This window comes from Salvelinus sp. IW2-2015, unplaced genomic scaffold (assembly GCF_002910315.2).
Source record: "Salvelinus sp. IW2-2015 unplaced genomic scaffold, ASM291031v2 Un_scaffold2899, whole genome shotgun sequence".
In the NCBI taxonomy this organism is placed as follows: Eukaryota; Metazoa; Chordata; class Actinopteri; order Salmoniformes; family Salmonidae; genus Salvelinus; species Salvelinus sp. IW2-2015.
Genome location: NW_019944197.1, coordinates 69,490 through 79,792, shown reverse-complemented (window position 1 = coordinate 79,792; position 10,303 = coordinate 69,490). Strand labels below are relative to the sequence as shown.

At 44.1% G+C, this 10,303-nt stretch overlaps 1 protein-coding gene across 1 annotated transcript in view; it reads left to right on the top strand.

The window, feature by feature from the left end:
* Nucleotides 1-370: 370 nt before the first annotated feature.
* The window catches only part of LOC112074951 (CDK5 and ABL1 enzyme substrate 2-like), a gene marked incomplete at its 5' end in the record, with an annotated part of 20,686 nt that continues 10,753 nt past the window's right edge, over nt 371-10,303 (top strand). Inside the window, 3 exons of the mRNA XM_024142024.2 lie at nt 371-467; nt 4,359-4,515; nt 6,926-7,071. Of these exons, the coding sequence (XP_023997792.2) occupies nt 371-467; nt 4,359-4,515; nt 6,926-7,071 (400 nt within the window). The remainder of the gene's footprint in view (nt 468-4,358; nt 4,516-6,925; nt 7,072-10,303) is intronic.

Genomic DNA, 10,303 nt, shown 5'->3' with positions numbered 1-10,303 from the left:
TCTCTCACTCTCTTTTTTTCCTTTCATCTCTCTCTTCTGTTCATCTCTCTCTCTCTCTCTCCTCTCTCTTCTCTCTTTCTCTCTCTCTCTTCTCTCTCTCTCTCTCTCTGTCTCTGTCTGTCTTCTCTCTTGTCTCTCTCTCTTCTCTCTGTCTCTCTCTCTCTCTCTCTGTCTCTCTTCTCTCTGTCTCTCTGTTCTCTGTCTCTCTGTCTCTCTGTCTCTCTGTCTTCTCTGTCCTCTCTCTGTTCTCTCTGTCTCTCTCTGTCTCTCTTGTCTCTTCTCTCTTCTCTCTCTCTCTCTCTGTCTCTCTCTGTCTCATCTCTCCTCTCTCTCTCTCTCTGTTGTCTCATCTCTCTCTCTCTTCTCACAGTGAACCCAAGTTGGACAGGTATTCATCAGGGAACATCTCTACCAGTCTGGAGATGATGCCTGGACTGGAAGGGTTCGAACTGGAGCCCTACGGCAAGGTACTGGACACACTGTACTCATCCTCCTGAGACCCCCCTCCCCCAAAAAAGGGGGTTTGGGATTTATTTGTATTTTTTTCATATCCGGGTCACCTGGTTGAGGGGCACCTGGATGCACCTGGAGGGTAACGTCGAGGCGGTTTAAGCCTGCACGAAACACAGACCTTATTTGAAGTAGATCAAGACATTCTCTATGGAAGACATGAACGGTAAAATAACGAAGGAACCCCTTTCAAATTCAGCCGCAAGTTATTACAGGAATTATAACGCGTCGACTATTTCTCTCTAAACCATATACCTTTGACTAATCCGGAAACTATCACCTCAAAAACAAAATGTTTATTCCGTTCCGTATTTTATCTAACGGGTGGCATCCTTGAGTCTAAATATTCCTGTTACATTGCACAACCTTCAATGTTGTCATAATTACGTAAAGTTCTGGCAAATTAGTTCGCAAAGAGCCAGGCGGCCCAAACTGTTGCATATACCCTGACTCTGCGTGCAATGAACGCAAGAGAAATGACACAATTTCACCTGGTTAATATTGCCTGCTAACCTGGATATCTTTTAGCTAAATATGCAGGTTTAAAAATATATACTTGTGTATTGATTTTAAGAAAGGCATTGATGTTTATGGTTAAGTACACATTGGAGCAATGACAGTCATTGATTGATTGTTTTTTATAAGATAAGTTTAATGCTAGCTAGCAACTTACCTTAGCTTACTGCATTCGCTAACAGGCAGGCTCCTCGTGGAGTACAATGTAATCAATGCAAGATTGGATCCCCCGAGCTGACAAGGTTAAAAATCTGTTCCTAGGCCGTCATTGAAAATAAGAATGTGTTCTTAACTGACTTGCCTAGTTAAATAAAGATGTATTTTTTTTAATCGGCGCCCAAAAATACTGATTTCCGATTGTTATGAAAACTTGAAATCGGCCCCGATTAATCGGCCATTCCGATTAATCGGTCGACCTCTACAAACAAGCCATTTGCTACACAGGCCTGCCATCATTCACTTCGAACTGGACTGTGTGTTTACAGGCAGTAGGACCTGCCACCATTCACTTTGAACTGGACTGTGTGTTTACAGGAAGTAGGACCTGCCATCATTCACTTCAACCTCATGGCATTGATCTTCAGGTCGTAACTCTAGAAAGAGGCCGGATTTACAATTACGAGTTGGATGACCGTTCAAAACGTATTTTCCCAGTCCGAGCTCGTTTATTCCCGACTTCCCAGTTGTCTTGAACTCACTGAAGTCACGTTTTTCTCAGTTCCGAGTTAATAGTTGTTTTTGTGCGTGGCACAAATCATGTTTTATTGACAGCATGGCCATTGTTGAATGTCATTCAAATGTCATCCTTTTAAACTTGGAAAAGGGCCCCTTAATCCCAGATTTGAGACCACACAGCCACTGTCACTGATTCCTTTCAAAACACTCGTTGAATTTGCGATTTCCAACTTGTTGTGTAATTTGACGTGATTTTATCTGTGGCCAATGACCTTGAGCCTTCTTGGATGGGCACTTCTATGTAACACTGGCGGCACCCAAGGGGCTAGAATTTTCGAAGTCTAGCCTTAGACTTGGCGGTGACGAAGTGTCCCCATGAGTGACAGCGCACTGAGCCAATCACAGCGCAACACTCTGTATTTTCCGCTGGCTTGCCCCACCACCACAGAAAGCACTGAGCTAGGCTGAAACACCTGCATTTTGGAGCTGCTTTACTCAAGAAAACTAAACTAAAAAGAGAGAATGTTTGTATGTGGCTTTATTAACTCAATGAAATATCTTTTTTTTTTACATTGTTTGCTAACTAAGATGTGACACATATTAATGCCAAAATAACATTTAAAACAGGTGGGGCTGACAACAGGTGAGGCTGAAAACAGGTGGGACTGAAAAGCGGGATGAAACAGGGGATGAAACAGGTTGGGGTTGGGAATACAGGTGGGCTGAAACAGTGGGACTGAAACAGTGGGACTGAAAACAGGTTGGGCTGAAAACAGTGGGCTGAAACAGGTGGGCTGAAACAGGTGGGGCTGAAAAGGTGGGGTGAAACAGGTGGGGCTGAAACAGGTGGGGCTGAAACAGGTGGGGCTGAAAGGTGGGACTAAACAGGTGGGACTGAAAACAGGTGGACTGAAAACAGTGGGCTGAAACAGGTGGGCTGAAAAGGTGGGGCTGAAAACAGGTGGGGAACTGAAAAACGGTGGGGTGAAACAGGTGGGACTGACAATGGCTGAAACAGGTGGACTGAAAACTGGCTGAAAACAGGTGGGTGAACGTTCTGCCACTGCCTGAATGACGGGTCGCCACTGCTCGTATTTGAACCAGGCGACTATTTCTTAATGCACAAGCTTTTACTCATTTGCATAGTTATTGTTTTTCTAACATTCAGTCCAGCATTTTACAATTTCTTCCATTCCTGCACTGTCATTTACGCGCTGTCAAGTTTCTGTTGTTTTAGAATCTCTACAAAAATAAACTTTTCCTTGACAGAATAATTGTTCTCTGACTGTGCAGGTTTCGGCAGTTCTTACTTTGGCCATTAGAGGGCGATCAGGCAATTTCTAAGGTAAATCATATAAATTGTATTTGTCACATGCTTTATAACAACAGGTGTAGACTACTGTGAAATTCTTACTTAGAAGCCATTTCCGAATGCAGTGATTTTTTTAAACAGAATAATAACACAAGGAATAACACAACTTGGCTGTATACCGGGGTACTGGGTAATAACTCAGTCTGGAAGACTGAAACAGGTTTTCCCTCAAGAATTTCCCTGTATTTAGCGCATATCCATTCCTTCAATTCTGAGCAGTTTCTCAGTCCCTGCAATGAAAACATCCCACAGCATGATGCTGCCACCACCATGTTTCACTGTGGGGATGGGGTTCTCGGGGTGATGAAGGGTGTTGGGTTTGCGCAAGATAACTGTTTCCTTGATGGCCAAAAAGCAAATTTTTAGTTCATCTGACAGAGTACCTTCTTCCATATGTTTGGGGAGTCTCCCACATGCTTCTGGATATTTCATTTTGGTATGGGAACCCCAAATGTTGTTTGCTTATTTTTTTTTTTAGCAAGTGGCTTTTTTTCTGGAACTCCTTCGTAGCCTCTTGTGTAGTGTACGGCTTAAAGTGGTCCTATGTACAGATACTCCAATCTCCGCTGTGGAGCTTTGCAGCTCCTTCAGGGTTATCTTGGTCTCTTTGTTGCCTCTCTGATTAATGTCCTCCTGGCCTGGTCTGTGAGTTTTGGTGGGCGGCCCTCTTTTGGCAGGTTTGTTGTGATGCCATATTCTTTCAATTTTTTTATAATGGATTTAATGGTGCTCCGTGGAATGTTCAAAGTTTCTGATATTTTTTAACCCAACCCTGATCTGTACTTCTCCACAACTTTGTCCCTGACCTGTTTGTAGAGCTCCTTGGTCTTCATGGTGCCGCTTGCTTGGTGGTGCCCCTTGCTTAGTGGAGTTGTAGACTCTGGGGCCTTTCAGAACAGGTGTATATATACTGAGATCATGTGACAGATCATGTGACACTTAGATTGCACAAAGGTGGACTTTATTTAACTAATCATGTGACTTCTGAAGGTAATTGGTTGCACCAGATCTTATTTAGGGGCTTCATAGTACAGGGGGTGAATACATATGCAAACACCATTTTTCCGTTTAATTTTTTAGAATTTTTTGAAACAAGTAATTTTTTTTATTTCTCTTCACCAATTTGGACTATTTTGTGTATGTCCATTACATGAAATCCAAATAAAAATCAATTTAAATTACAGGTTGTAATGCAACAAAATAGGAAAAACGCCAAGGGGGATGAATACTTTTGCAAGGCACTGTTAATTGATTGATTGATTGGTTAATTGATCTTCCTCCATAGACGGTGTCATATGCCCAGTTTCTATACCCGACCAACGCCCTGGTCCGCCAGAAGACCCCCTCGGTGGACATTACCCTCCAGGTGCCCCTCAACCAGGTGACCCGGAACAGAAACTACACCCCAACCAGGCTAAACAGCAACGTGGGACTGGACCTGGGTAAGAACTAGCTCTAACCCCTGACCCCTAACCCAGAAACGACACCTTAACTCCAACGTAGGACTGGAATTTTTAGTATTTATTTAACCAGTTTGCAATATGTTAAGTAATATAGTGAAAATTCCTAGTCCATTAGAGGGAGCTATTACCATATAGAGGACTGACTGCACATGCTGTCCACAGGGCTATGAACTGTATGGCACCACGCTGGCACCACGCTGGCTTTACTGTGCCCTGTCATGCTGGGTTGTCAGTGGTGCCCTGATGTCCTGTGGACTAGCAGCTGAAAACACTCTGTTTACTGAAACGATGCTTCAAAGACAATAGTACTAATATACAGGGTAATATACAACGCCTTCGAAAAGTATTCAGACGCCTTGACTATTTCCACATTTTGTTACGTTACAGCCTTATTCTTTAAAAAAAATGGCCCTCGTCAATCTCCACACAATACCCCATAATGACATCACAATACTCCATAATGACATCACAATACCCCATAATGACATCACAAAAACAGGCTTTTAGTAATGTTTGCTAATTCATCAAATAAATTAAAAAAACTGAAATATCACATTTACATAAGTATTCAGACCCTGTCCTCAGTACTTTGTTGAAGCACCTTTGGCAGCGATTACAGCCTCGTGTCTTCTTGGGTATGACGCTACAAGTTTGGCACACCTGTATTTGGGGAGTTTATCCCATTACTTTTCTGCAGATCCTCTCAAGCTCTGTCACGTTGGATGGGGAGTGTTGCTGCACAGCTATTTTCAGGTCTCTCCAGAGATGTTCTATTGGGTTCAAGTCCGGGCTCTGGCTGGGCCACTCAAGGACATTCAGAGACTTGTACTGAAGCGACTCCTGCGTTGTCTTGGCTGTGTGCTTAGGGTCGTTGTCCTGTTGGAAGGTGAACCTTTGCCCCAGTCTGAGGTCCTGAGCGCTCTGGAGCAGGTTTCATCAAGGATCTCTCTGTACTTTGCTCCGTTCATCTTCCCCTCGATCCTGACTAGTCTCGCAGTCCCTGACATTGAAAAACATCCCCACAGCATGATGCTGCCACCACCATGCTTCACATTAGGGATGGTGCCATGTTTCATCCAGACATGACGCTTGGCATTCAGGCCAAAGAGTTCAATCTTGGTTTCATCAGACCAGAGAATCTTATTTCTCATAGTCGGACTGTCATGTGCCTTTTACTGARGAGTGGCTTCCGTCTGGCCACTCTACCATAAAGGCCTGATTGGTGGAGTGCTGCAGAGATGGTTGTCCTTCTGGAACGTTCTCCCATCTCCACAGAGGCACTCTGGAGCTCTGTCAGAGTGACCATCGGGTTCTTGGTCACCTCCCTGACCAAGGCCCTTCTCCCCCGATTGCTCAGTTTGGCCAGGCGGCCAGCTCTAGGAAGAGTCTTGGATGGTTCCAAACTTCTTCCATTTTAGAGTGATGGAGGCCACTGTGTTCTTGGACCTTCAATGCTGGAGAAATGTTTTGGTACCCTTCCCCAGATCTGTGCCTCGACACAATCGTGTCTCGGAGCTCTACGGACAATTCCTTCGACCTCATGGCTTGGTTTTTGCTCTGACATGCACTGTCAACTGTGGAATCTTATATAGACAGGTGTGTGCCTTTCCAAATCATGTCCAATCAATCATTTTTGTTAAAATAATAATAATAATTGTATTAAATGATTGACTATGGCTTTTCATATCCCCCGGTATTGCGATCTGTAGCGTTAGTTCAAGGCAAATGTTGCAATTCTTCAGCCATTCCTGGACCTGTGACCAAAAACAAGCTACATATGGACAATACCAAAATAAATGRTCTAATGACTCTGCCTCCTCACAGCAGAATCTACAGAGCTGGGAAGATTGTATCCCCGATATATATAACATTCTATTGGTTGCAAGAATTTTGTATAATAATTTAAATTGAAAAAAATGAAGTTTTGAATCCGGCATTTTTTTGCGTATCAATTCATAAACCATGTGCCATGGAATGGGTAYATCGAAAATCTCTTCCCAAATATTTAGCAATCTATACGGCACAGCTGTTCATTTTTTGGGGTCCTTAAATGACAATGGTATATACTTTATTTATCAACATTTTCTTTAACCATTTTTAGTCTAATTCAGGGCTGACAGACATGTTCCTTCTACTTGCCTCTTCCATATTTGTGGTAATGCTACAATTAGTTGGTTGTAATTTTGGGTAGAGTAGACATTTCCATATATTTTTGTTAGCTACATTTGTGACATAACTCCACCAGTCCTATTTATGATATCATTTACAAAGATTATACCTTTAAAAAAAATATGTTTTATTGAAAAGTATGAAGAGTATTAGTATTTTTGAGTTTAACCACTGTTTATTCATTTATATGTATTTACGTGTGTGTTTCTGTCCTCTCCAGGTGTGGATGACACTGGAGACTATGACCCCAACCTTCTGAGTGACCCCCAGTGGCCCTGTGGGAAACACAAGAGAGTCCTGATCTTCGCTTCATACATGGTGAGAGAGAGACACACACACACACACCTTATTTTCACCTCATACATGGTGAGAGAGAGAGATGGGGGTGAATGAAGAGAGAGAGAGAGAGATTGGGGGTGAAATGAAGAGAGAGAGATGGGGGGGTGGAAGTGAGAGAGAGAGATGGGGGTATTAAGAGAGAGAGAGAAATGGGGGGTGATTGAAGAGAGAGAGAGAGATGGGGGGTGATTGAAGAGAGAAGGAGAGAGGGGGTGAATGAAGAGAGAGAGATGGGGGTCTGAATGAAGAGAGAGAGATGGGGCTGAATGAAGGAGAGAGATGGGAAGTGAATGAAGAGAGAGAGATGGGGGTGAATGAAGAGAGAGAGATGGGAGGTGAATGAAAGAGAGAGAGATGGGAGGTGAATGAAGAGAGAGAGGATGGGTGAATTGAAGAGCAAGAGATGGGGGTGAATGAAGAGAGAGAGAGAAAGATGGGGGTGAATGAAAGAGAAGAAGATGGGGGCTGAAATGAGAGAGAGAGCATGAAGGAAGCTGAAGAGAGAGAGATGGGAAGTGAATGAAGAGAGAGAGATGGGAGGTTGAAATGAAGAGAGAGAGATGGGAGGTGAATGAAAGAGAGGAGGATGAAGAGAGATGAAGAGCAAGAGATGGGGGGGTGAAATGACAGAGAGAGAGAGAGAGATGGGGGTGAATGAAGAGAGAGAGATGGGGCTGAATGAAAGAGAGAGAGATGGGAGGTGAATGAAAGAGAAAGATGGGAGGTGAATGAAGAAGAGAGACGAAGAGAGAGAGATGGGGGTGAAATGAAGAGAGAGAGAGAGATGGGGGTGAATGAAGAGAGAGATGGGGGTGAATGAAGAGAGAGAGATGGGAGCTGAAATGAGAGAGAGAGATGGGAGGTGAATGAAGAGAGAAGATGGGGGTGAATGAGAGCAGAGATGGGGGTGAATTAGAGAGAGAGATGGGGGGTGAATGAAGAGAGAGAGAGAGATGGGGGTGAATGAAGAGAAGAGATGGGGGTGAATGAGAGAGAGAGAGATGGGAGGGTGAATGAAGAGAGAAGAGATGGGGGTAATGAAGAGAGAGAGATTGGGTGAATGAGAGAGAGAGATGGAGTGAAATGAAGAGAGAGAGATGGGGGGGTGAATGAAAGAAAGAGAGTGGGGAAGTAATGAAGAGAGAGAGATGGGGGGGTGAATGAAGAGACGAGAGATGGGAGTGAATGAAGAGAGAGAGAGATGGGAGGTGAATGAAGAGAGAGAGATGGGGGTGAATGAAAGAGCAGAGAGATGGGGGGTGAATGAAGAGAAGGAGAATGGGAGGTGAATGAAAGAGAGAGATGGGGGGTGAATGAAGAGAGAGAGAATGGGGGTGAATGAAGAGACGAGAGATGGGGGTGAATGAAGAGAGAGAGATGGGGGGGTGAATGAAGAGAGAGAGATGGGGGGGTGAATGAAGAGAGAGAGAGAATGGGGGGTGAATGAAGAGAGAGAGAGATGGGGGGTGAATGAAGAGAAGAGATGGGGGTGAATGAAAGAGAGAGAGATGGGGGTGAATGAAGAGAGAGAGATGGAGGTGAATGAAGAGAGAGAGATGGGAGGTGAATGAAGACGAGAGAGATGGGGGAATGAAGAGAGAGAGATGGGGGTGAATGAAGAGAGAGAGATGGGGAGGTGAATGAAGAGAGAGAGATGGGGGGTGAATGAGAGAGAGAGAATGGGGGGTGAATGAAGAGAGAGATGGGGGGTGAATGAAGAGAGAGAGATGGGGGGTGAATGAAGAGAGAGAGATGGGGGGTGAATGAAGAGAGAGAGATGGGGGGGTGAATGAAAGAGAGAGAGATGGGGGGTGAATAAAGAGAGAGAGAGATGGGTGGTGAATGAAAGAGAGAGAGATGGGGTGAAGAGAGAGAGAGATGGGGGAATGAAGAGAGAGAGATGGGGGTGAATGAAGAGAGAGAGATGGGGCGTGAATGAAGAGAGAGAGTGGGTGAATGAAGAGAGAGAGATGGGGGTGAATGAAGAGAGAGATTGAGAGATGGGGGTGGATGAAGAGAGAGAGGGGTGGATGAAGAGAGGGAATTGAGAGAGAGATGGGGGTGGATGAAGAGCGAAGATGGAGGAGAGATGGGAGGAGGAGAGACACGAGAGAATGAGAGATGGAGGGAGGAGAGAGAATGAGTGATGGAGGGAGGAGAGAGAATGAGAGATGGGGAGAGAGAATAAGAGAATGAGAGATGGGGAGAGAGAATGAGAGATGGATAGAGGAGGTATTTTGCTGCATTGTTAGTCTCCACTCGTTTCCTATTTTAATGTTAGATTAGTGTGTGTTGTAGTGAGTTGTTAGATATTACTGCACTGTTGGAGCTAGGAACACAAGCATTTCACTACACCCACAATAACATCTGATAAATGTGTGTATGTGATATCAGAGAGGCTCAATGCACAGAGCCATAACCTATCAGAGAGGCTCAATGCACAGAGCCATAACCTATCAGAGAGGCTCAATGCACAGAGCCATAACCTATCAGAGAGACTCAATGCACAGAGCCATAACCTATCAGAGAGACTCAATGCACAGAGCCATAACCTATCAGAGAGGCTCAATGCAGAGCCATAACCTATCAGAGAGGCTCAATGCACAGAGCCATATCCTATCAGAGAGGCCAATTATAAACTGGGTGGTTCCAGCCCTGAATGCTGATTGGCTGACAGCCGTGGTATATCAGACCGTATACAACAGGTATGACAAAAACATGTATTTTTACTGCTCTAAGTATGTTGGTAACCAGTTTATAACAGCAGTCACCTCAGGGGTTTGTGGTATCTGGTCAATATACAGTGGGCTCCAAAATTACTGGCACCCCTGACTGGCAATGCACAAACAATATTTTAAACAATATAAACTATATTATTATAGAGAGAAACTCAAAGTACCAACATGTGAGAAATACTGTACTTTATTCATGTTTCAATGGAACACAACAAAATCATACAATTATTTAATACAAAATACATTTCACCAAAATCAAGGTTTCATAATTATTGGCACTCCTCATTTAGTACTTAGTGCCACCACCTCTGGCAAGTACTTTACCAGGTAAGTTGACTGAGAACACGTTCTCATTTACAGCAACGACCTGGGGAATAGTTACAGAGGAGAGGATGAATGAGACAATTGTAAACTGGGGATTATTAGGTGACCGTGATGGTTGAGGGCCAGATTGGGAATTTAGCCAGGACACCGGGGTTAACACCCCTACTCTTACGACAAGTGCCATGGGATCTTTAATGACC